This window comes from Schistocerca cancellata, chromosome 4, assembly GCF_023864275.1.
Source record: "Schistocerca cancellata isolate TAMUIC-IGC-003103 chromosome 4, iqSchCanc2.1, whole genome shotgun sequence".
Taxonomy (NCBI): domain Eukaryota; kingdom Metazoa; phylum Arthropoda; class Insecta; order Orthoptera; family Acrididae; genus Schistocerca; species Schistocerca cancellata.
This window is the reverse complement of record NC_064629.1, coordinates 631914050-631941905: the sequence shown is the minus strand read 5'-3', so window position 1 is coordinate 631941905 and position 27856 is coordinate 631914050. Positions and strand designations below refer to the sequence as shown.

The 27856-nt window shown below is 44.2% G+C and overlaps 1 protein-coding gene across 1 annotated transcript; it reads right to left on the bottom strand.

Annotated features, from left to right (window-relative positions):
• LOC126185067 (uncharacterized) lies at nt 1-27856 on the bottom strand. Its single transcript, XM_049927832.1, has 3 exons — nt 27763-27856; nt 9470-9820; nt 1-338 (listed from the first exon to the last, which is right to left on the bottom strand). The coding sequence occupies exons 2-3, from the start codon at nt 9815-9817 to the stop codon at nt 168-170; spliced, it is 519 nt and encodes a 172-aa protein (XP_049783789.1). The 5' UTR covers nt 9818-9820; nt 27763-27856; the 3' UTR covers nt 1-167.

The window sequence follows — 27856 nt, the reverse complement described above, 5'->3', positions numbered from 1 at the left end:
AGAACTTGGCTCATGTCAGTGAGATTACATTATTGTTAGAGGATCAAATATTACATCTATTGGTATTCACCATATTTTGTCCACTCATTGATCCGTTTTCTTGTGGAGCAAACTGATGAGACTTATGCCTCTAAACAATACGTAGCGAATAACTAAAGAGTTGAGATTTAGGGAATGATGTCGCAGCTGCAGGCGAGGCCGCCGTCCCCCTGCTTGCAGAGCACGTGGCACAGCGCGTCCCAGTCCTCCTCCGTCTCCGCCGCCTCAAACGTCGCCATTGACTTCGTCATTGTTCTCAGCACGGTGTCTTGCTTCTTACATTCGCTGCAGCCATAAACCTGAAACATTTTAACTGTTACATTTCTAAACTACGTGAAATTTCTTGAGAATTAATGAGTAAGCCATTCTAAGAATGGAGTTAAAAATGCACTGTACAAAAGAGTAGCTTAAAATTAAACGAAGAAAAAACTGACCAACTTCGACAAAAATTTGTATTTTGTATCAAATGTTACGGTGAACTTTTCCCATTATTTTTCTATGAAAATCCGAGCTTTCGATATGTCTACCACTGTCTTCGTCGAGAAGGCAACTGCCTGTCAAAGAAGCAACTGAATCACACAGATGTAAATTAAGTAGTAATAACCACTGCGAACAGAGACTACATTGGTGCCAGCGATGAAAAGATATCCAAAGCGGTTTTGTTGCCATCACGGGACGTATCTTGATTGGATCAACAAAAAATAGACAAAAGTTAATGTCTCTGAGCACTATGGGACTTAACTTCTAAGGTCATCAGTCCCCTAGAACTTAGAACTACTTAAACCTAACTAACCTAAGGGCATCACACACACCCATGACCGAGGCAGGATTCGAACCTGCGACCGTAACAGTCAAGCGGTTCCAGACTGTAGCGCTTAGAACCGCTGGGCCACACCGGCCGGCACAAAAGTTAAGATGGCGGTTTTAATGTTTCAGGTGTTATACGTTGTTTTTCTCCACTTAAGCAGAACGTAAAGAAGTTCATTCAACCATGTAAAACTATGAGAAAAGTCCTTCTCCGGGATGTTGTTTAAGAGAGAGGGGGGAGGAGACGTTCATGAAATTGACCGAAAATTCCAGTTTTGAATCTACAGTAAAGGAAACAAAACAAAAGTTCGGAGTAGGCATTAAAATCCATGGAGAAGAAATAAAAACTTTAAGGTTCGCCGATGGCATTGTAATTCTGTCAGAGGCTGCAAAGGACCTGGAAGAGCAGTTGAACGGGATAGACAGTGTCTTGAAAGGAGGATATAAGATGAACATCAACAAAACAAAACGAGGATAATGGAATGTAGTCGAATTAAGTCAGGTGATGCTGAGGGAATTAGATTAGGAAATGAGACACTTAAAGTAGTGAAGGAGTTTTGCTATTTGGGGAGCAAAATAACTGATGATGGTCGAAGTAGAGAGGATATAAAATGTAGACTGGCAATGGCAAGGAAAGCGTTTCTGAAGAAGAGAAATTTGTTAACATCGAGTATTGATTTAAGTGTCAGGAAGTCGTTTCTGAAAGGATTTGTATGGAGTGTAGCCATATATGGAAGTGAAACATGGATGATAAACAGTTTGACAAGAAGAGAATAGAAGCTTTCGAAATGTGGTGCTACAGAAGAATGCTGAAGATTAGATGGGTAGATCACATAACTAATGAGGAGGTATTGAACAGAATTGGAGAGAAGAGGAGTTTGTGGCACGACTTGACTAGAAGAAGGGATCGGTTGGTAGGACATGTTCTGAGGCATCAAGGGTTCACCAATTTAGTACTGGAGGGCAGCGTGGAGAGTAAAAATCATAGAGGGAGACCGAGAGATGTATACACTAAGCAGATTCAGAAGGATGTAGGCTGCAGTAGGTACTGGGAGATGAAGAAGCTTGCACAAGATAGAGTAGCATGGAGAGCTGCATCAAACCAGTCTCAGGACTGAAGACCACAACAACAATATCTACTTATTAGTAGAACTCATAGACAATAAGTTCCCATAGTTGCGGTGATGAAATCGTATCCGAAGTGCCTGAAAAATAATTAAATGTGTGACGCAATCTTGTTGCCACGCCTATTGTTTGAAGCAAAACTTCAGTACTGGCTCGGTTTACAACGATTCCGTGGACTACTTTTAAGCAAACCTGCGCAGGATACACCTAGAAGGCTGTGAATCCTGAACTTCTAAAAACGTGTGTTCATACAAATGAGCCTCTAAATTCACTCACATGGAAACTGTGCCCTTTTCATCCACTACTGTTGCAGAATTGCAATATATGATGTAGTTCTTGTATTTAATGATGGGAACATAGAGAGGATGAAGATGATAGAGACACTTGCTTTAATGTAGGAAATTTCACACAAGACATCTTTAGAGAAACAGATTTGCACATTTTCTACGCAGCTGAAAAGTCATTGAAGACCTGGCAAAGGAAAGAAGGTAGAAAACGAGAAACCAGAAGAGAAGCCTTGAAGAGAAAGAGGACCTTGAGTAAAAATCCGGGACCTTCTGAAGAGGTGGCACAATAAAAACATTAGATTGAATTTTAAATTGCATTCCCTCAAAGCTATGGTTTTTTAAGTTTATGTACCTTTTACTCAGAACCTATGAAGGCTATAACTACGAAATTTTGTGCACTTATTTCCAAAAACGCAATAAATGTTGTCTCAAGAGTAAATTTTGAAATTATGAGTCTAAGCTGAGACATGGGGTGAAGTGCTTGGAAATTTGCCTGCATTTTATATTACACTCACAGAATTGTAATTAAAAATTGTTAAAATTCTCCTATTTGATATATTCAAGAACGTCTTGGAAGATCTTACTATATGCAAAGAGATTGAACAAAGAAAATTTATAGAAATCTCTTGAATAGTTTCTGAGAAAAAGGTACATATATTATTTTCTGAAAATAAAATTTTTATATTACATAAAAAGTTAAATATATATAATCAAGGAAATTAACAGTAAATGTGTTAAATTTATGTTACGCATCTTACAAAGTTTCATTTCTGTATCTTCAAGTGAATTTGGTGCTTTCTTTAAGTGGTGTGTGTTTTTCATGAACGTCCCCTGAAGCGCCTAGAGCCGCTCGGCCACACTGGCCGGCAAAGAGGCTAAGGAAATTATAACGTGCATAACATGTTTAACATTAATACGACATATGCAGTCAGCAATATGTAGAAGTGAGCACTTAATACTGAGCCACTACCGAGGAGATAATCCCTTATCTATATTGTGATGGAAACAAAAGACGCAGCACTGGTTACAGTGCGTAGTACTACACATATACGATTCCGTTACTTATTTGTCAGTCAGTTGCTTTCCCGATGATGATAATGGTGGACACTATTGAATGCTTGAATTTTTGTACAGAATTAACGCGAAAAGTACCGTTTAATACAACAACTCTGTCATGAAATGCTCCATGAGTATATTAAATTAAGTATTAAATTAAAATTATTTCTTTTACTCTCTGTTTTGTGGAAAAAGGAGTGAATAGTGAGAAATTCTACGTCCTATTGAGATTAATTGTTGAAACTGAAGTGTAATCCCGTAAAAACGTTCAAGAAACATGCATCCTAAGCAAAGATGATAACTGCATCGACAAAATGGGATGGAGTGTTCGAAAAATCCAAAAATTTAATTAAAAATCAGAATTTTGTGCATAAATACACAAGGAATCTGATGTCTGGAAAGTGATACTTGCTAAAACGTCTGGTAGAAGCAATGGGAATGAAAAACAATTGTTGATGACAATTAAGATACATCAGCTCTGGTAAATTATCACAAGTGTTCTCTGCACTGTTCCTCCCGAGGCAATGCAAAACACCGAATTTGATGACCTTGACAGAGTGGAATTGAATAAAAAACTGACTGTAGGAAACAGATTTATCCAGAACCAAAGACTGTTGTAACGACTTAAGTCTACTAGCAAAATAATGAGAAGAGTGACAGAGACTGGCCAATGAATAATGGTTAGGGTATAATAAAGTACATTATATTTTGCCCACGCACTCGATTATTAGAGAAGGAACAAACAATGGTGTATTTAATGCCAATAAAGATCGCTCTGTGCATGTATGATAAAAAAGTAGTGTAAAAAAATTATCGACTGTTCTCGTACACTCAAACTGGAGAAATTAAGAAAGGCAATACAGTTTATTTTCGGAACTATTTTGTTAATCGTATAATATTAGTGTATTGACGCTTCTATTTATCAGCTGTTCCATTTGATTAGACAGGTGTTCTTCCTTTATATTGACGTTCTTCTTTATGCTACGTAACTAAAAAGTAATAAAGAAGAAAAGTTATTTGATTTACACACTGTAAGAAGAGTCGCATAAATCATATCTATAACTGAAATCAAATACTGATAAAATTCTAAAAAAAAAAATATTTGAGTGGAGGAAACGATCTAGTCCAATAAATTGAGAGTAGGAGTGTGAGTAAGACAGTTCGAGGTACCTGAGTGTTGCTATTATTTGGAAGGGCAAATGTTTTTGAGAGAGAGGCACAAAAAAGCTACAAAGGAGGTTCGCTTTGTTTCACAGGAAGTTTCTATTTTCTTAGAGAGAAAGAGAAGGCTGAAAAATAGTTAATAAATATATAGCGCAACCAATATTATTTGCTGCTGTGTTTTAAATAAACAAAAATATGAAACAGAGTATAACGGAAAGTCGAAGAGTTTCTAGCTGTCATAGTTCTTCTGCAGTCAAAGTGACTAACTTAAAGATATATCCTGTGCGAATAATCAGGTGAGGTACGTTTTTAGGAAATGTACGCCTGCTCGGAGTTTATGTAATGTAGGCAGGTTACAATAATGGAACGTTATTGCATGCAGTGATACTATTAACTGTTTAAAAATCATTAAACCCGAACTTGAAATAGTAAGGCAAATATAATCCAGATACACATTGAGATAAGATTCGTTTACAGTCTTTAAATGTGAAAAGACATTGTAATAAAGATGAGAGGTAACAAAACGAGAACTATTAGAACAACGCGGTAAGAATGCGGCCTATAGCCCCTGAAGTGAAATCCACAATTTGTGCAGGTGAAACGAAACTCGGTGAGTACAGTGACAAACAGTAACCGGCCTAATGGTCCACATTAATATTCTGGAGGAGACAGATTGTAATCAAGATACAGCTATATCTGAGTCACGTTTTCCCTAAAATTTTGGGTCGGTTCATTTCACAAATCCACGGTCAAGACACTTTCACCACAATTCTCGAACGGAGGTAGCTCATCATAGCCAATAGTCTCACTGCAGACCAGATTATGATAGTTGCATGTGACGTACCCTCACATGAATCAAAGTAATAGGAAATTTGTGGTTTGCTGAGGGAAAACAACATGGAAAATAATAGATTAGCTGAATGGAACAGCTGTACGTGAGAAAATTCAGTTTTCTCTTTTGAAAGTTACTGAGACTGTTTATTTGGCTGCAATGAATTTAGTCATGTAGTTATATTGAGGTCATTTAAAGTCTGTCTTACACTTCTGAAAAATTCTGTTAAATTTTGCCACAAACTATTCAAAATTACATTAGGATTTTCTTAACTAAAAAACTTGAAAATCAAAATACATGTTGATTTTCAAAATAATTTACTGATTCTACCTAGAATGATGATTCTACCGTTTGGTCATTAATACACTGATTGAAATGTTTCTGTTCCATTCATTCCAAGAAACACATTGTACTACTTCAACTAATCTTCGCTTCAGGATATAGTTTACTCACTTCACACCAAATTAATCATTATTATCCATTCTGTAAGAGCTCAACACGTCATGCTGACAAATGGCTGTACCTGGTCAGTACAGTAACACGAATGCTTGACACAAAACAAAAATTCCCTGCATTTTCTTCAGTGCAAGAAGCATTTGTTTGTTTTTAAACTTACGCTTAAGAAGAAATACCCCCTGAACCAGTAAGGAAGTTGCCACGGTGTCACATGTATACAACCACGGAAGAATTGAAATTACTTGGGTAGTTACTGACGTTGAACAATATACTGGATTTAAAGAGTGGTGAAATTTTGAAGAAATGTTTTGTAACGTAGCTGTGAAAGCAAGTTTACCTGCCCAATAAGTGTGCCGTGATACGCCTAATAAAAATTTTCTGGCCTTATGACAATATACACTTATGAGTAATTGAATTATAGACAGTTGCTATGTTAGAGAGAGGAAGCTTCTTCCCTCACGGTGAATGGATTAGTCTGACTTGTGAAGCGACTGAGATGTCTGCACGATGGTCGAGCTCATAAGAGGCAGGACGAACGATATGAGCCCATTAGTTGGCGATCAAATCATGGCTGCCCTGGAAAGGAGGGGGTGTATGCTTTGGACTGTTCGCGGGCCATCCTTCTTGAGTGTACTGGGGGTACTTCGATTCGGGAAAAACTGACGCCCATAGTCAGCTTTCGTGATCAACAGCACATGGATAATGAAGTTTCGCCGCCGACTGTCACAGATCATTTCAAGGGATTGACGGGACACATTGCAGCATATTACCCCCAAATTCAGCGCTGGATGCCAACAATCTGTGAGCAGCCAAATGATTGAGAGACACTTCCCCCTTATGACGTGCAGAAGTCACATCCCATTATTACACATCGGCTCCCCGCATATCACTGAGCACAGAGATTAAAATCGATTCTGGGACACGAAGCACGGAGAAAGTTCTCCCGTACGGATGAATCGCGTTACAAGCCGATGACAGGCTACGAGTACATCGGAAACCGCCTGAGGTGATGCCTGCTTACTGGTTAGACTGCTTATTGGTAAGACTGGTGACAAAACGAGGTGACGCAGTGGTTAAGACAATGTATTCGCATTCAAAAGGAGCATGTTTCATATCCCCATCAAGTCTTATAGAGCTATGTTTGCATAGTTTCTCTCTATTAACGTGAATCCTGGGATATTTAGTTTTAAACGGCCGATTTCTTTCCCCACTCTTGTCCCATTCAAACTTGTGGTCCGTCCTTTATCAACTCATCGTCGAAAAGACGCTAAACCTTGATATTCATACCCTTCTTCAGCAAGATGTGGAGGAGGAATTCTCGCGTGGAAGATGCTTACTTGGGAAGTTATGGGATACTTATTGACCTGCTATCGTCTCTTACAAGCGGGAGATGCAGAGACGTATTGTCCGATCAAGTGCTAGTATTTGTTCGCCTTCAGAAGCCGACCTGTACATTTAACAAAACTGTGTATCATTCCATAACTCCAGAGCTGTGTTAGAATGGGTTGAGGAATCCACTATGAATCTGAAAGCGCTTGTGTGGCGTCGTGATTATCACGAACGAACACAACACTTCAATACTAGTGCTAGATTGGTAATATCATTCCTTGTTTCAGGAATGTATGAATCGATTCTTTTTATGCTGTGTCGTACATAACAGTCGGAGTCCAAAGAAGAATTGACCGGGACTTGCGGAGATGCTAATCACTATAGCAAATCGCTGCCGACCTGCACGCACCGGGTAATGTGGTGTGATCCCATAACCGAGTTCCAAGAACAAAGGAACGCAAAGGAGCTGTAGCAGAAGAACATTTATAGACATACCGTCACAGGACGAAACCACTGTATATTGTGCTCCTTTCGGTGAGGGAGAATTAGACTTGCTTTTTCTGACTGTATCGATATGTGGTAGTTTGTGGACTATCTAGGCTTCTTGGCTCTAACTCATGTATATCAACAATCAATAAATGTATTACGACTCGATTTCAATGAAAGTTTCAATTTTTCTTCCTGAGGTTCAACCATGTATTAATATTCAGATAAATAAATTCTTTCAGATACCGTATTAAAACAGTGGAAGTATCCGTACGTATAAAGGAAGGGCAGATTAGTGTTAGATTTCCGTGCTTACAGCATTTCATGATTGACACATGGTTTTGGAACGTATCATGGAAGATACAGAACATGTTGATGGATTATCACAAGAGTAACGCCATTATCAGCGCAATACCAGGTGACTTTGTCATTTAGTGATATAGTACATTTCATAATTCCTAGTGTACCTTTTACGTTATTACTAACTTTTGCCACGAAAGTGTAGAAGGTGTTGAAGTCAAAAAATCGTAGAGATCAGTTGGAGTAAATGTGTGGCGTAGCTTGGAAGTCGTAGGCACTGAACTAAGTACTCATGGACACTTGCGTTGTAAAATATAGAGGAAGCTTGTTATATTAATATCAAAATCGTTGATTTAACATTTATACTCGTAAGACAGGGCACTGTTTCCTTAAAAAGAAGTGTGCGTAAAACACTTAAGTGATAAAAGCCATGGGATGGCGATATGCACATATACAGGTGGCGGTAGTATTGTGTACACAAGGTATAAAAGGGCAATACATTGGCAGAAATGTAGTTTGTATTCGGGTCATTATGGGAGCACGACGGAAATTAACAGATTCTGAACGCTGAATGGTAGTTGTATCTAGACGCTTGGGACATTCCATTTCGGACATCACTAGGGAATTCAATGTTCCGCGAGCCTCAGTGTCAAGAGTTTGTCGAGAATACCAAATTTCAGACATTACCTCACGCCAAGGACAACGCAGTGGCCGACGGGCTTCACTTAACTACCGAGGGCAGCGGCATTTGCGTAGAGTGGTCAGTGCCAACAGACAAGCAACACTGCGTGAAATAACTCCAGAAATAAATGTGAGACATACGAGGCACGTATCCATTAGGACAGTGCAGCGAAATTTGGCATTAATGGACTCCGACAACAGACGACCAACGCGAGTGCCTTTGCTAACAGCTCGACATCGTCTGCAATGCCTCTCCTGGGCTCTTGACCATTTCAATTAGACCTTAGAGTGGCACAGACCCCACGAACCCATGGATCGAGGTTGTTAACAAGTCCCTGTGCAAACTCGTGGTGGCTTCGTAATTGTGTGGGTTGTGTTCACATGGAATATACTGGATCCTTTGTTCCAACTGAACCGATCATTGACTGGAAATGGTTATGCTCGGTTACTTGGAGACCATTTGCAGACATTCATGGAGCTCATGTTCCCAAACAAAGATGAAATTTTTCTGGACGGCAATGAGTCATGTTACCGGGACACAATAGCTCGCGACTGGTTGAAGAACATTCTGGACAGTTCGAGCGAAAGATTTGGCCACAGATATCGCCCAACATGAATCCCACCGAACATTTATGGGACATAATCGTGCACTCACTCCTGCACCAGCAGGTCTTTCGCAATTATGGACGGCTATAGAGACAGCATGACTCAATATTTCTGCAGGTGACTTCCAACGACTAATCGAGTCCATGCCACATCGAGCTGCTGCACTACGAAGGATAAAAGGAGATCCGACACGGTATTAAAAGATATCCCATGACTTTTGTCACCTCAGTGTAAAGCGAACCATTAAGGCATACATCGGACTGGTTACAGTGTGGGAACTGGGTGAGTTGAATGAACTAACCGTGACATTCTGCAGTGAACAGAAGGCGTCACAGATGGCTGTCCAGTTGGCGGCGGGCCGCGGGAACAGCTGCCTGCAGCGACACAACGGGTAGCCCAACCCGTTTTGGCAGAGCGTGGGACACACAGTGTTGCGCGGCTTGACGCCACTCTGCTTGTCCGTGGCACTGTGCGTCAGGTTGGATGGCAAGGCAGCCTCGAAGAGAGAGACGCACGAGTCAGCGCCCAGCCCGTTGATGCAGAGGTCTACGTAGGTACGGCGCTCACTCAGCAGCTGCGGTGGCAGCGCCACTGCCGACAGCGCGCCCGCCGCCACCACCATGCATGTCAGCCTCAGTGCCGCCTGCATGCTCTGCAACAAACAGAAGTCATCACAGCTACACACTTCTGCATCTCTTTTGCAACCATCGTCGTCGTGGCAAATTGTTTGGTGTCCCCCGAAACATATATACCCACAACATTCGTGAGTATTGCTCATCAGTCTGGGACCCACCCGGATAGCTGTGCATCTTAAATCGCCCTCTTCTGAGACGTGAAGTTGGGGCGGACCAGGCCCGAATCTACTTGGTGGGTTAACGACGAGGCCCGATTTGCCGACAAGCTAAAAAAAAAAACAAAAAAAAGTTCAGATGTGTGTGAAATCTTATGGGACTTAACTGCTAAGGTCATCAGTCCCTAAACTTACACACTACTTAACCAAAATTCTAAATTATCCTAAGGACAAACACACACACCCATGCCCGAGGGAGGACTCCTCGAACCTCCGCTGGGACCAGCCGCACAGTCCATGACTGCAGCGCCAGAGACCGCTCGGTGCCGACAAGCCTGGAAGTGGTTTACGGGCAGTCCCAGACTGGGTGAATAACGAGCTTGTACCCATGTTACATCTTAGATAAACGCTACACAAACATTAGAAAACTCTCTCAAACTTGCACATGGACTTTACTCTACACGCAGAAAGATGGAGTACACTGATTGCGTCTTTGGGGAGGGGGCTGGGGGTGGTAGAAGGGGAAAATAGAAGACAGATGACCTTAAACCTTCTTGAACTGATAATCAGTATCAGTCTGAGACCCTTACCAGGTTAAATTAATAAAGGACATAGACAAGATCCACCGGAGAACGAAACAACGAAACGTTTCGTCACGGAATCGCTTAGTTGGTGCCTGAGCGTTACGGAGATGCTCAACAAACTCCAGCGGCAGACGCTACGAGAGAAGTGTCATGAATCATGGAGAGGTTCACTATTGAGTTTCCAAGAGAGTCCGTTCCGGGAAGATTCGGACAACATATTACTTCCACCCACGTACGTCTCGCGTAATAACCATACCGAGAAAATTCGAGAAATTAGAGTGGCAGGGGTAAAATACAGGAAGCGAAAGGCTATTTGCAATTTGTACAGAAACCAGATGGTAGTTATAAGAGTCGAGGGACATGAAAGGGAAGCAGTATTTGGGAAGGGAGTGAGACAGGCTTGTAGCCTATCCCTGATGTTATTCAAACTGTATATTGAGCAAGCAGTAAAGGAAACAAAAGAAAAATTCGGAGTTGGAACTAAAATCCATGGAAAAGAAATAAAAACTTTGAGGTTCGCCTTCCCGGGTTCGATTCCCGGCGGGGTCAGGGATTTTCTCTGCCTCGTGATGACTGGGTGTTGTGTGATGTCCTTAGGTTAGTTAGGTTAAAGTAGTTCTAAGTTCTAGGGGACTGATGACCATAGATGTTACGTCCCATAGTGCTCAGAGCCATTTGAACCATTTTTTGAGGTTCGCCGATGACATTGTAATTCTGTCAGAGACAGCAAAGGACCTGGAAGAGCAGCTGAACGGAATGCGCCATGTCTTGAAAGGAGGATATAAGATGAACATCAACAAAAGCAAAACGGGAATAATGGAATATAGTCGAATAAAATCGGGTGATGCTGTAGGAATTAGATTAGGAATTGAGACGCTTAAAGTGGTAAATGAGTTTCGCCATTTGGGGAGCAAAATACCTGATGATGGTCGAAGTAGAGAGGATATAAAATGTATGCTGGCAATGGCAAGGAAAGCGTTTCTGAAGAAAGAAATTTGTTAACATCGAGTATAGATTTAAGTGTCAGGTAGTCGTTTCTGAAAGTATTTGTATGGAGAGTAACCATGTATGGAAGTAAAACGTGGACGATAAATAGTTTGGACAAGAAGAGAGTAGAAGCTTTCGAAATGTGGTGCTACAGAAGAATGCTGAAGATTAGATGGGTAGATCACATAACTAATGAGGAGGTATTGAATAGAATCGGGGCGAAGAGGAATTTGTGGCACAACTTGACTAGAAGAAGGGATCGGTTGGTAGGACATGTTCTGAGGAATCAATGGATCACCAATTTAGTGTTGGAGGGCAGCGTGGAGTGTAAAAATCATAGAGGGAGACCAAGAGATGAATACACTAAGCAGATTCAGAAGGATGTAGGTTGCAGTAGGTACTGGGAGATGAAGAACCTTGCCCAGGATAGAGTAGCATGGACAGTTGCATCAAACCAGTCTCTGGACTGAAGACCACAACAACAACAACAGAGGTTTCGTGACAATCATCTTTCCCATACGTCATTCACGAATGGAACAGGGAAGGGAGGTCAGTGAGTGGTGCCAGAAGTACCCTTCACCACGCACCATTAGGTGACTTGCGAAGGATAGACGTAGATGTAGACGACGAGTACAGACTACTGTGAGAAAACCTATGAAGTCCTTTCCCTGCGTAGTCTATGCCGTGGCATCTATACCGAGGTTGGCAAGGAGTGTGTCGACGCGAGCCACTCTGAGAAAAGGTATCGTCACCGACATTTAACTAGCTAGGGAAAAGTAGGTTATGACGTACAGATGGTGACCATTCAACTATGCGTCCGTGTCCTGAGTTAAATGTTCCATATCAAGAGGCAGACTGGGATGTTGTTGATAGAGATTCATTCATAGGAAGGGAACGTTCAGCTTTTTCTATCCCCTTGCGATTATTCGTGTGTGCCACATCGGTATTTAACTTTTACCTGCAACAGGAGTATCAGGTGACAGAAGACTGCATAATTGGCAGTGATGTAGGATATGGACGTCTAATTTGCCTGAGAAGAAATTTATGGCACATGTGGACTGAAAAAAGGAATCAGTTGATAAGACACATCCTGATGCATCAAGAAAACTTCAGTTTGGTCACGGAGAGAAGTGGGTGCAATGGGGCAAGGCTCTAAAATTTATGGAGGGAGACCAAAGCACGATTCCACTAAGCAGGTTCCAATGGGTGAGGCCGCAGTAGTTACAGCAGAAGAAGAAGTTTGCACGGGATAGACTAGCGAGGAATAAAGACAACATTTTTTTTTTGTAACTCCGAGTATAAGTTCAGATTAAAAATCCAAAGCATTTGTTTTAATTTCCGGTTAGTCATGCGCGCACCTTTAACCACTTAAAGTTTGTATATTTGGAAAAAAATTAAAGTGGACTGTGATGAGTGTATCATCGCCAAATGGAGACACCGAAAAAGATGGCGCAGTGACAAAACACTACACTCATATTCTGGAGAAAGTCGGTTCAAACCCTCGTCCAACCATCCAGATTTCGGTTTTCTATGGCTTCCCTCAATCACTTAAAGCGAATGGTGGTATAGTTGTTTTGATAGGCCACGGACGATTTCCTTCCCGAAACTGAATCTATGCGTCGTCTCTAATGACATCGTGGTCGACGGGATGTCATACCCTAAGTCTCCTCCTTTCCTTCGATTGCGGCCATGAGTCACAACGCGAGACGGTGTTCAACTAACTTTCAACAGAATAAATACTTTGCTTGTTTTCAGAAAGACAACACCAGTTAACTATTTTCAGACCAATAGAAATACCGTTACTGACAGGCTTATGAAGCCACTATGACTGGCAATTATGCTATCTGAATTTGTGCTCTGAATCAGAGAAATAGCGGACATGATTTTGAGGTATTGCCTACCACTTTGCTAGAATTCCAACACACGCTAAAGTAATACTCACTTGGGATGGAGTGTAAGAGTTCATTTCTCAACCGTGGCTAGCTGATGCATTTTCAATAAACGACAGGTGTGATGCCATGTTAAAATACCAAGCAGTATTTGTGTGAAATTTTATTGGAGGATTTGTCTCAGCCGCCTTGAGAAATCGTAAGTACACGAAATTTAATGTAACTCATGTCGTCGATGATATTAAAATTTCTAGAGAAGGATTTGTGAGCTTTGAGCTTTCCCTAACCAACTTCTCAGATAAGTTCAATGCGGTTAATATTCAACGAATTTATGGAACACAGATCAAGTGAAATTCATTATGATTATTCTTAAGCGATATTAAAACACACCTGTGACCAATTGATTCACTATAAAATACCACGTCTGGAGAGAAGAAATGAACCATGATGTGGTGGATCTGGCCACCAGTAACACTGAAACATACTTTAGTTTTATGTAACAATAACAGAAACCAGGAAAGCTCAAGCCACTGTCCTCTTAAGAGAATAATTCCGCCATCGCCCTGTTTCTTATTTTTTATTTTTATTTACACACATTGAAAAGAGTTTTGCATCACCTCGTTTCCGAGAGTTCCGGAACCTATACAGAAAATTGGAATAGAGATCAACATAAACATCATTTCCATCCTTTTTATTGCTCATGAAAACTGCACATTGCATGTTGTACCACCCCACTGCAGTAGTAGCCCTTGGGCGGCCTGAGCGAGGCATGTCATCTACAGTACCTGTCTCTGTATCTCTTCCATGAACCAACAACATCGCTTTGGTTCACTCCGAGTCGCCTGGACACATCCCTTGTTGATAGCCCTTCCTGACACAAAGTAACAATGCGGACGCGATCGAACCGCGGTATTGACCGTCTAGGCATGGTTGAACTACTACAACCAACACGAGCCGTATGCCTCCTTCCTGGTGGAATGACTGGAACTGATCGGCTGTCAGACCCCCTCCGTCTTTACATCTTTTGGCGAGTTTAGTGACATCATTCAAAGAGACTGTGGCTGTGACACAATATACACAGTCAACGTCTGTCTTCAGGAGTTCTGGGAACAGGGGTGTTGCAGAACTTTTTGTGATGTGTTTATATCTTTCTGTGCGAGCTCTTGTTTCCTTTATTTTCTTATGAAGATCGTTTCTCCCTCCGTTGATCGGTGACAGCAAAATGTTTTCGCTTTCGGAGGAGAAAGTTGGTGGCTGAAATTTCGTGAGAAGATTCTGCCGCAACGAGAAGCGCATTTGTTTTGTTGATGTCCGTCCCAAATCCTGTATCATGTCCGTGACACTCTCTCCCCTCTTTCTTGACAACACAAAACGCGCTGCCCTTCTTTGAACTTTCTCGATGTACTCTGTTAATCCTATCTAATAAGGATCCCCGATCGCGCAGTAGTACTTCAATACAGAATGGACAAGCGTGGTATAGGCAGCCTCTTCAGTAAATCTTTTGCATCTTCTAAGTGTTCTGCCAGTAAAAGTAGTCTTTGTTTTGCCTTCCCCAGAACTTTTTCTATGTGTTCTGTCAAATTTAAGTTGTTCGTAAAAGTAATTACTAGATATTTAGCTGAATTAGATTTCACAGATTTATCGTGTGAGCGAAGTTTAACGGATTCCTTTTGACGCTCGTGTGGATGACGTCACACTTTTCATTATTTAGGGTCAAATGACAATTTTCACACCATACAGATATCTTATCTCAATCATTTGGCAATTGATTTTGATATTCTGATGAATTTACTAGACGATAAACGACAACATCATCTGCAGATAACCTAAGACTCCTGCTCATATTGTGTATTAAATCGTTCATATAGAGAAGGAACAACAGACGACCTATAATACTACCTTGGAGAAATTTCAGACAATAAAATTTCGCTTTAACAGGTGTTCCATCTCAAAGACTGTATGCATTCGATTTTTTTACAGTTAAGAGTTAATCTTCTCTGAAAGCCACATGCTACGCTGTTAGCTATGTCATTTACATTACTTTCCACATCTTTCACGATAATATTTATGTCATCTGCATAATATTTGTGCCATCTGTTATGGTTAGTGGCAAATTATTGATATATATCAAGCAAAGCAATGGACCCAGAACACTACGCTGTTGCACCTCCCACCTTACATGACTCCTGTCAGATTCAAATCTCTTCTCTGTTTCTTTACACTGGAGGACAGAATTGTGCTTCCCGCTTTCCAGGTATGAAGTGAAAGATTGTTGAGCTTTTTACCTAATCCCTTAGTGTTCTAACTTATTCAGATGCATTGCTTGGCCCACGCAGTCATGTTATTTTGTTAAATCAAAGAAAGTAGCTACTGTCCTCAACTTATTGTTTAGCTCTAATTGTACCTCACACATACAAGAATAACTTGTATTTTCTGTAGGTTCCTCTTTCCTGAAACATAACTGCGAGCCTGAGAGAAACTTATGGGTACCGAGATGTGCTATTACTCTCATGTACATTGCTTACTCAAAAACTTTTGGAAACACTCGTAACAACGAAACTGGTCGGTAATTATCTGCCTTCTCTCTATCACTTTTTTTACGAAATAGTTTAAATAAAGAGTATTTCTGTCTATCAACGAACAGACCCCACATAAAAGAAACATTTCACAAATGACTGAGTCTAGAACTAGTGTATGGTGCAGTGATCTGCATAATAGTACTTGAAATCTCATCACACCGTTAATGACATAATAATTTAATCATTTCCATCTTTGCTTGTTTCCTGCAGCTGTATGTTATGTAGCCTTTTCGGAACATCAGCTATAAAGTGCTCTGCATATTTACCGGTATCAGTCAAATTTTTATTTAATTTGTCGACTATCGACATAGATTGCTTAATAAATACCTTGCACAATTCTGTTAGATCACTAATAACTTCAGTCTCATACAAGAGTGATGTAATGTGTTGGGCACTACACTCTGCCCTGATACCTCTTTTACAGTTTGTCACATGGTTGTAGTTTTATTCTGAGAGCCGTTTAATCTCTTGGCGTAATGCGTCATTTTAGCCGGTCTCGTAACATTACACAGCACTTTGAGGTGAAAATGAAATGTTGTGTGGCGAGGGCCTTCCGGCGGGTACACCCGATCGCTCACTGCAAGTCTTTTGAGGTGACACCGCTTCGGCGACTTGCGCGTCGATGAGGATAAAATGATGATCATGAAGACGACACAAACACCGAGGCCCTGAGTGGAGAAAATCTGAAAGCCAGTCGGTAATCGAAACTGGGCCCCCCGATATGACAAGCCGGCGCCGTGACCACGTCTTTTTAATTATAAAAAAAATTGTGAAGAGTTGAGTGGTCAGTTCTGAGCTAGTGGAGACAGAGTGGGTAGGGGTGGAAAGCCGAGGCCTGGCTACGACGCCTTCCCCTTCCCATTCCTGAATCACTCCCCTCTAGTTTTTTTTTAACCGGGAACAGGGTATGTAAACAAAATATCTTTATTTGTACAATCATAAATACAACAGAAATGCCATCCTTCCGGCGGAATCATTACACTCTAACAAGGCGAGCAAAAGCCTTTGTTAACAAGGTGTCGGAAAAGACTTGCAGGCAACTGCCCGGCAAATGGAACGTGGAGGCAGAGTGTAATGTTGGGGGAATGACCAGCGTGCTCTGGGATAGAGCATAAAAGAAAGGAGGTGCGTGTCAGTGAGCCTACTCCACTATGGATTACGATACAGAAAGTAGCGCGGAGAGTCTCAGATGCCAGCAGGGAGAGAGGGAGGGGGGGAGGGGAGTATCGTCCGCGTATAGCAACATCCAGCTGAGCGGGGGTGATGCAAAGATCGCGTGTAGGTATTTGGCGAAGAAGTCGCGGTAGCGTGGCCCGTGCTCGACTTCACTGTGGGCGCCAGAAGTCAAGGTGTGACTTGTCGCCATTATTATACATGTAGGTGATCGTCCACCCCTTGACCCATACAATCGCATGATTTTTGGTGGCGGGAAAATAAGTATCCTCAGGATGGATAAAAGTCCATGGGTCAATCTAATCCGGCGGAACGCGGAGGTAACAGGCAACTAACTGTCGACCAAGTTTCCAGAGGTCACTGGTGGCCGCACAAGTCAGTTGGTGGACATCGTCATCCATGAGGTGGCAAATTGAACAAAGGCGGAAGTCTATTAGTCCGATGGCGCGAAGATGTTGATTTGTGGCGAATTTTCCACATGAGACGTGGTACCATGTTGCCCGGACGTTGGAGGGAAAGAAAAGCTGGTGGATATGACGCCAAACCGTGGGCCACCGCGTCGATGGATGTCTAAGTTCGATGTTGTTGCTGTATATGTAACGAAACAGTGGGGTGTAAAAATCTTCAGGTCGAGGAGAACGCGTGTTAAGTAAGTGTGTGTGAGCATAACTGAAGTCGACGATGAAGTCAGAAATGTGCGTCAGATGGTGCTTGATGTGTCCGACTGGTACTGGTGGCGTTATGGTAGCGGGAATAAGAATTTCCAGCAACCTGCGCGTAAGGGAGGGCCCCCCGTTCCACCGCATGTGCATGGTGGACAGTACAAGGACGCAGCCCCGAGTCACACATTCACAAGGCTGAGGCCTGCGGAGCGGTTGTAGTGTGAGCGTTTCGTAATGGACCTTAAATAGCGTACCGGCCATAAGAAAGTATCCGAAAGCAGCCTGGAGGCTGCCTGCGTCCAATAATTGATGGCAGCGGAAGTACCTGTGCGATGTGGACCATTCTGGACGCCACATGTTGTTTGAGGTATTGGATACATTGCAAAGAATCGAGACGGCGGAGGAGATTTTGCGGCACCGCCGTGCGGATAATGTGGAGAGCAAGCCGAAAATTGATGGCAGTGGAGCGGCGCACGGTGGAGGTGAAAATGATAACAAGGTATCGTAGCTTCTGTACACACGGGAGAGGTGCTAAGTCGTCATGTGAGAGACCGCGTCCAATAGATACTGCCGTGGATTTAGCCACGTTCATGTTACTGCCAGCTGCTGTTGCGAACGTTGATATCAAACCAATCACCGTTTGTGTTTCATTACGTGAGCGGACCGAGAGGAGGACGTAGTCCGCATACTCACGACACCGAAAACTGTGCTGTCGCAAAGTGAGACCAGAAAGGTGGCTCCTCAGATTCCCGATGAGTAGCTCCAGGTTTATGGCATAAAGTGGGGTCGAAAGTGGGCAACCTTGCCTTATGGAACGCCGGATCGGCACTGGTCCCGCCACACGGCCATTGACCTGAGTCAGCGGTTCGGCGGTGCCGTACAGGCGCCGCATGACATCGATAAAGGCGGGTGAAAAACTCATTCATCTCATTACTGAGAACAGAAAACGATGCCGCACCTTGTCGAATGCGCTGTCAAAATCAACGGCAACCACCGCGGCGCGGGGTCTGCACGCTGCCAGTGCAATTAAATCACGACATTCTCCTGTCGCCGTTTGTATATTAACTGAGCCACCCAGAGTTGTCTGTTCCGGGGATAGAATGCTAGGCAGGATCTTGTGGCATCGCGTCGCCAGTAGGAGTGTAAAAAATTTATAGTCTGCGTTAAGCAGAGTCAGGGGATGGTAATGTGCTGTAGTCATTCCCGGAGTCGGTTTGTGGATGGGTATAATAATTCCAGTGACGGCGGTACGGCTTTCCCCACTGTCATCAGTTCATAAAACATCGTCGTCCACCGTGACGCCATTAGAGCGAGGAAAGTGTGATAAAATTCAAACGGCAATCCGTCAACAGTGACTTATTCTGAGCACCTTTGTTGATTGCATCGTGAGCTTCGTTGCGCGTAACTGGCTCTATCAGCTCGTCCGCTTCGTCCTCAGCGCGGTTGTTAGTAGTCTTCTCCTGGTAAAATGTGCGGTAGTGGTCTACAAAGGTATTGGAGATTTCGGTCTGGCAACTTTCTGGGCACGACAAGTGCAGATCTCGGTGATGAGTCGTTGTCGTCGGTGTTTCCTGTCGGAGGTGATAAGATGCATGGTGTAATGTTCTTCTTCCGCCGAATCTTGACGTCGGGTCCGCACCACCGCCCCCTGCAGTCTACAGCGTGACAACGTTACAATTTGTGCCTTAATACTGCTGCGTTCCCTCTGGGTTTCAGGGGTGGGCGTCTGGGCGTCCAGGTCCCGGAGAACGGCGAAGAAATAGTCGGTAGTGTGCCGGCGCCACGCAGCTACTTCCGTGCCATACTGAATCAAGGTACGTCGAATGGCAGGTTTGGCACATTCCAGCCACCAAGTCAAGATTGTGCAGTAATTGGGTAAGCGACGTTCTCAGGTAGCTTATGTCTCGGTAACACGTTGAAGACATTCGGGATCATGAAGATGGGAGGTGTTTAGCTTCCACGGTGCACGACTACGCCATACCACTTGCTGTGGAAGGAGAATGTTGCATATGTAGGCACAGTGGTCCGAAAAGGCCAAGGGCCAAAGTTCTGCACCTTGGACTGCAGGTGTGAGTTCCCGAGAGACGTAAATCCTATAAAGGGGGCTCGCGGAGTGACTCTTCTGGTGAGGATGTCCAGGTGCGTCGCCGTGCCGAACTTCCGAAGTGGCGCGGAGTGACAGATCACGGACGACAAGGTGCAGTTCTTGATCCTTAGGGTGCGGAACATAATTAAAATCACCCCAAAGCAAGTAAAGGTCACAGCGTCCAAGAAACATAGGGGTGGTTTCTTCTGAATAGAAGTGTGTTCTGTGGCGTCTGCGGGAGGAGCCTGACGGAGCTGATGTTGACAACACGCGTCCCCACGACGGTGACGGCCATGCCTCTGGCCGATAGAAGGTATGTGATATCAGCCACAGGAATGCCTTCTCGGGCGCAGATGGCTATGCCACGTCCCAGGTGGTCACAAGGAGAAGGATAAGTCTTATATCCCGCGACGTCTGAAAGTGTGGCCAAGTGTACTTTCTGTAGTACTGCGATATCGACGTCCGATGCCCATATCATCTCTCGCAACAGTTGAATTTTCATGGGGGAGCTAATGGTGTTAGTGTTGAGCATCGCTACTCGGTAGGTTTGGAGTCGTACCCCGCCGTGGGGGGAACTCCATCAGCGGAGGGTGAAGAGGAGAGAGGCAACGGCGAGTCATGATGTACGCCACCTGACTGTGTTTCAGCTTCGTAACTAGGCTTCTGTCTGAGGTAACTCCGTCCCCAGCGTGTGGTTCGGGCCTTCGTCGACGTCCTCACTCTACGCCATTGAAGACGTTGTGATGTTCTTACGTTCCACTTCGTTCGTAGGAGCGGAGGACGTCTCGGCGGCAGTCGCAACGGCGGAGTCCATTAGTTCAGGAGCACCTGGGCGAGCCAGCAGAGTGGGCACCGGACCAGCCACAGCCACAGCCGGCGTCATGTTGTCGTCATTCGTGTCGTCATGCAGGTTCTCCAAGGCCTCGTCGGGCCGGACGGTCCCTGGAGCCTCAGGGAGGTGATCTGTCTCGCTCCGTACGGCGCCTCCGCTGATGGAGTTCCCCTCCACTTGCGCCTTTTAGGTGAACGTTGCTTGCGTGTTCGTCCCTCTGTGTCGGACGACGGGAGGGAGTCGCGGCGGTCAGGGAGGAAGGGTCACCGATACATGGTCCGACGGTCGGTGGCCGGCGGGAGGAGAAGAGAGCCCGGATAAAACCGTCGTCGGAGTCGGAGGCGCCACGGTAGCGCCTGGCAATTGGGTGAGTCGTCGCTGAAGTCACTCAGACCTGAGATGGCCTTCTTTTTCGCACCCGAAACAGGTCTTTGATTGGCCGTCGTATATGACGACCGCGCGGCACCCGCTGATTTGCAGGTAAGATGGCGCGTGGCGATGGAGATCGATGGTGATTTGTCGTACACCGTTAAGAACGGGGTACGTTTGGAATTGCGCCCAGCGTTCGGCAGTGTGGCCATGTACAGTGCCATAGGGGCGGAAAAAAATGGTTCAAATGGCTCTGAGCACTATGGGACTTAACATCTGTGGACGTCAGTCCCCTAGCACTTAGAACTACTTAAACCTAACTAATCTAAGGACACCACACACATCCATGCCCGAGGCAGGATTCGAACCTGCGACCGTAGCGGTCACCCGGTTCCAGACTGAAGCGCCTAGAACCGCACGGCCACACCGGCCGGCATAGGGGCGGAAAGCCGCGATAATGTCTTCCACCGGGAGCTCCAACGGGAGTTGGAAAACTCATATAGTGCGCATTCCCAAGCATGCGTGGTCGACAGTGACCGCAACGACATTTCCGTCGGCGTGGTAAAAGCGTAGTCCGTGTTTTGTGTCGCGAAGTATTCTTTCGCACACCGCGTCACTGACGACTTTGACGTACACCTTACTGCTTAATATGGACAAATGGATGCCCAAGATGTCGGAAGCTGGGATCTTAGCGACGTCGCGTAGGAAACGTTCCACTTCCAAGGCCTTCCGTAGTGTGTAGTCGTTGCAGAAGCTCAATCGTAGAGTTGATTTTCTAGAACGGTTGGTCATGGTTCCACTACACTTGAGTGACGGCCGCTGAAAAGTAAACAACAGCGAGCGCGCGCGCTCCACAGGCAAAAACAACAGCACGTCCGCACTGCACGGCTGCGAAAGCCGGACTGACTCAGCTACGGTGCGGACAGTTTGAGGTATTGTTTGTAGTAAAATGCTGGTACTGGACTCTAACTGTCGTTCATATTCTGATACTGCTCCCGTTGCATCCTACGTGACATTCTAATGCCATTAGTCATCCAAGCCGGTTGATTATTAGTACTGCATGTATACCTGCAATTTTTGACGGGAAAGAGTTATAAAAAAGTGATAAAAGTTTTGAAGAAATGTATTCTTTTGTTCACTACTTTGGGATATGACTCTGATTTCGTTTCAGAGTACTCGTACTATCTATACAGCTTGATCTGACACGTCATTGTCAATTTATCCTCACGCTGTTCTCTTCAAATAGAGAACAATCAATGAAGGTATTGTGTATGATCGTACCGCTGTTTTCCTGAACTCTAATTGCCAAGTAATCTGTCTGTACCAGGATGTAAGATACAAGTACAGTTAGTGAATTTTCCATATTTCGTACATTCTCATTTCTTACGCAATAAATAAATAACTTTCTGCAGTGAGTAGCCGGCCGCTGGTGGCCGGGCGGTTCTAGGCGCTTCAGTCTGGAACCGCGCGACCGCTACGGTCGCAGGTTCGAATCTTGCCTCAGGCATGGCTGTGTGTTATGTCCTTAGGTTAGTTAGGTTTAAGTAGTTCTAAGTGCTAGGGGACTGATGACCACAGATGTTAAGTCCCATAGTGCTCAGAGCCATTTGAACCATTTTGTAGTGAGTAGATTTGGAAAACAACATTATACGGCGTGCGCTTGTAGCTACTTTTCATAAATGTACTTTGCTCTGATTGGACAAGAACGGCAGACGGCACGATATTGGAATTTGACAGCTTTTGTACACGTGTTTGTAGTTGATTTGTTAACAATGTTGCACTAGTTATATGGGTTGGGGGCATAAGTTTGGTTCTAGTAACTGAGTACATTTATAGGTGCAAGCACACTTACTATTTAACAACAATGAAACTATGCAGAGTGCCAAAAATGTATTCCATATTTTGAAAGGTGATAGTACGGACGAAGGCAAGTCCAGTGAACACGGATTCTAAAATGTATACTTTAAGAGCTATTAGCACTGTTTCATCTTTGCTACTGTTAAACACAACCTTTCTACTGCAGGCTCTTTGCTATTGCCAACGACCTACAGAACGTAATAAACAAATGAGGACACATTCCTTTGTTATCGTCCGTGGATACAGCATGCAAAAAACACGTTTTAGCGTTGTTACTGTAAACCATATTCACAGTTCTGGGTAAGGGCAGCAGGTACCTTAGTTCTAATGGAACCAGTTTGTGTTTTGATAAGTTTGTGGAATACTTTTACATTGTTGTTTTATCTGTGCACTTACCAGCATAATGAAAGCCTATTATTCCGAAAGAGAAGGTCAGACATGATCGTCTGTTATAGTCTGCCAAATGGAAGTAACCTTCGAGCCCGTGTCCTACACACAGAACAATATCCAGAACAGAAGGTACCATCTGTACAATTATTCAGCTGTCTTTTCCTGTGACTATCAGACTGTGGCTCTGTAGCCCCAGCAGCAGTGGCTCGAGGCAGACCTCTCACTATTCGCACTGTATTATGAAGCGGCGACTATTGCAACGAATGGAAGAAGATCTTGGAATCAGCGTTTGTACTATTCTAGCATCTATCGAGGTTAGTCATCCTCTAGCCTGGGCGATCCTGCATACACAGTTACAGTGTCGATATCATTTTCAGCGTGTCCAAGACTTCGGACGAGAGATAAGCCTCTCAGAAAGCAATTATACCAATGTCTGTTCTAAGTCGTGATCGTGTTAGATAAGTGATGAACCCCATTACTTATGCCAGAGAACATTCAAGTATTGTGGCTAACAGTGGTCGCTCATACATAGCTGCAGATACTGCTGGTACTGAGCAGCCTCAGCTCATGAACCATAGGTTCTCCAAACCTTCATCCAACTAAGATGGGGCACGTTTTCTGAGTTGCTCGCCGTTTGCCACGATCCAGTGGACACGGACACAGTTAGCATAAATCCTTCCCAACCTCCACCCCCCCCCCCCCCATGCACACACACCTTCCCTTCTTCCTGCAACAGGTGATGATGTTAGTTCGGATGTCAAATTTGTGATAGGGGAGAGATATGCCTGGGATTCAGCTTTGGACGTCACGTCGCCATTATATACGCCTCTGCCACACCCTCGGTTTAAGATACGGGCCCGGTCACACCACACTTTTACGTCCACAGGCGATGGACGTCCCATGACATCCATGCAAAGACTACTGTATGTCTCGGGAATAAAACTTCTCGGCGTCCGGCGACCGGTCTCTACGGCTGAGAAATGTGGAAGGGGAACTGACTCAAACACCTAGTAAAACTAGAGATGGGAAGATGTGCGCTGTTTCGCGAGATGGAGGGACGCATGCTATAAAACCCTTTTAACGTCAGTTTGTAGCGTCCTGCAGCGAGAATTATGTAAGTGATAGCATACCCAACATATTTTGAAGATGGAAAAAAGGAGGCGTAGAAACAGAAGAGTAGTAGGTTGTAAATGCACGAATCGAAAGGGTATAGAACGTCAATTGTTGACTGCGGACATGAAGCTGGACTGGTGAGGGAAAGCAGTTCGAGAACATCGTGCATGTGTGGGCGGTACGAAAGGTTTAACATGCATGTTAATAACCTGATTGTCCAGAAGAAAATCGCCCTGGAAGGGCATTTGTCGTCGAGATGGGAAGGAAGAAACTTGCCATCGAGACGGAAAAGGAGAACACTTCCTAGTCGGCGGCTTAGTGTCAGCTGCGTCTGCTCCGCCGGACACCCAGCGACCCGTGCCACCTGCTACCTCCGCGCCGCCCGAGCACGCGGGCAGGGGCATCCGAACTCACAGCGTCTGCCCACTACCTTCACGCTGCCAAGAGACACCGCTAGACGACTCCAGCGCGGCTTTGGCTTCGCCGCCAGCAAATTGTCAATTGTTCTCCCATCCAAGTCCGCCTGCTAGTTCATTTTGTCTCTTAGCAACCACGTTTGAAAACAATGATAGCGACCCCGAGAAACTTGTTATTTCCATTTCAGTTATATTAGCAATCAGTAAATTGTACAAAATGGCTCTGAGCACTATGGGACTTAACTTCTGAGGTCATCAGTCCCCTAGAACTTAGAACTACTTAAACCTAACTAACCTAAGGACATCACACACAGGCATGCCCGAGGCAGGATTCGAACCTGCGAACGTAGCGGTCGCTAAATTGTACATGTAAAGCCGTTTTCTAGAAGCACTTTTCTTTAGAAGAATAAGTGTTCGTGATTAACCTGCTTTACATTCTTTCCGGCCGCGGTGGCCGAGCGGTTCTAGGCGCTTCAGTCCGGAACCGCGCGACTGCTACGGTCGCAAGTTCGAACCCTGCCTCGGGCATGGATGTGTGTGATATCCTTAGGTTAGTTAGGTTTAAGTAGTTCTAAGTTCTAGGGGACTGATGACCTCAGATGTTAAGTCCCATAGTGCTCAGAGCCATTTGAGCCATTTTACATTCTTGCGGCTGCTCCCCTAATCCATTCATACAAATTATAAAAATGGGTGTACGTATGTATGTATCTATGCATGCATGTCCACCCCGATAGCTTGTGGTTAGCGTGACGAATTGCCATCCAACGGGCCCGGGTTCGATTCCCGGCTGGGTCGGAGATTTTCGCCGCTCAGGGACTGGGTGTTGTGTTGTCTTCGTCATCATTTCATCCTCATGTGGCGTCGAATGTAATAAGACCTGCGCCAAGGTGGCCGGACCTGACCCGCAAGGGGCCTCCTGGCCAATGACGCCAATCGCTCATTTCCATTATGCATGCATGCATGCATGCATGTATGTATGTATATTCCACATATCCTGCTAAACCATTGGACCGGTTTCAACCAAACTTGGTACACGTATCACTTACAGTCTGGAAAGAATCGCTGTGTGACACCCTACACAAAATGAAGAAAGAAAAAAGTTTATCGCTTGCTACATTTTCACTTTTCATGTAGCAAACAGCCGCATCAGGTATGACATTTTAATTTATTGCTTCTTTACTGCTAACTGTAGTTTTGATACATTTTGCAGCCAGTATTCACGTATAGCACTGAATGTACCTCCAAAATAGTATCATTATGGGCCACAGAGTTCAGGAGATATGATGTCATAAACAGTGAATGCGTGAATACCTACCGCAAGATCCAAAACTTTTGAATTTATTACCTCGTTGCTACTAACTCTATTCGCAACATGTTTCGCAGACAGTACTCATATTAGCCGGTGAATGTACCTACAAAATTATATCATTGCGCAAGTCATAGCTAGTGAGATATGACATCATGAAAACGAAACTACAGACCGAAATTCGCTGTAGAGTCAGGGAAATATGTGTACAAATGTGTGCAAGATATGTTAAAGATATTTGAAATAAATATGGAAAGCGTATAGGTAGGCAAATCCGCAGATAAAAAACTCTTGCGAAGCAGATGGATTGGTTTCAAACAAACTTGGTACACATATTATTTATTATCTGCATGGAAAGACTGTGGTGGTAGGAACCAACAACTGGCAACTAGAGTGTGGGTGATAACGTGGAGAAAGAATGTGTGGAGGAAGAGATGGACAGACAGAGAGGGGGGAGGAAGCGATGGACATAGATATGGGGGAGGAAATGAACAGTGAGAGGGAGAGGGGGAAATGGCCAGAGAAAGGAAGGAAGAGGAGATGGACAGAGAAGATGGACAGAGAGATGGAAGGAGATGGACAGAGAGATGGGGAGGAGGAAATGGACAGAGAGAAGAGGAGGAGGAGAGGAACAGAGAGAGGAGGAGGAGGAGGAGGAGGAGGAGGAAGAGATGACGAGAGAAAAGGCGAAGATGAGATAGAAAGGGTGATGAGGAGATAGAGGGGATAGGAGAAGTTGGAGAGACGGGGAGCTGGAGAAGATGGACTTAGGGGGGAGGAGTAAATGGAAAGAGGGAGAAGGAGCAGATGGATGGAGAGATGGGGTAGTAACAGACAGACAGAGAGAGGGGCAGGTGGAGATGGACACAGAGAAGGCGGTGGAGGAGGTAGACAGAGAGGTGGGGGAGAAGGAGAGAGAGAGGGGCGAGAAGGGAATGGACTGAGAGGGGAGGGGAGCGGAGGAGACGGGCAGAGAGAGGGGGAACGAGGAGGTGGACTTTAGAAATGGAGTAAATACAAACTCGGGCAATGCCGGGTACTCAACTACTCCATTTGTACGATTTGCAAATGTCACATTCATGTGCTGTGTAAGATGCTGTGATTCCTCTTATTTAATACGAAAATGCCGCACCCAAGTGCCATTTACGATATCGTAATTCCCTTTATTTGCCGCAAAAATGCCACACTCAAGAGTAATTTAATACACTACAACTTCCATAATTGCTCTTCCATACACGGCATACAGTAGCATTCATTTTAGTCATGCACGCGGCACAGTGATACATTTGATATATTTTCAGTGGAAACATGAATTAAATGACACTCTGCAATCTCAGGACTCTGAGATTTTCGTCTCTCTTCTCATCAAATTCGTCGTTTCGCTAGTTGAAACTCTAATGTTGTGCCATAATATAGACAATCTCAATGGTTGTATATTAAAGACTCCTTAATTCAACACTCCTTGCCCAACGACGTTTTTAATAACAGAAATTTGTTTGAGGCATAACCTAAAGATATGAACTAATGACTACATTCGCTCAGTATAGTAGAAAATACTTACCTCTAAGTTATAAAAGCCGGAAGAAGAACGTTATCACACCTCGAACAGGGGCCTTTACTCGCCAATCAATTCTCGGAAATCCCTTGTTACTTCT

Excerpts from the sequence above, each read along its gene's own strand:
- LOC126185067 (XM_049927832.1), bottom strand. The coding sequence starts at position 9,817 with ATGCAGGCGGCACTGAGGCTGACATGCATGGTGGTGGCGGCGGGCGCG. Across the intron at positions 339-9,469 it reads GTTCACTGCAGAATGTCACG|GTTTATGGCTGCAGCGAATG; the intron begins GTTAGTTCATTC and ends AAAATGTTTCAG.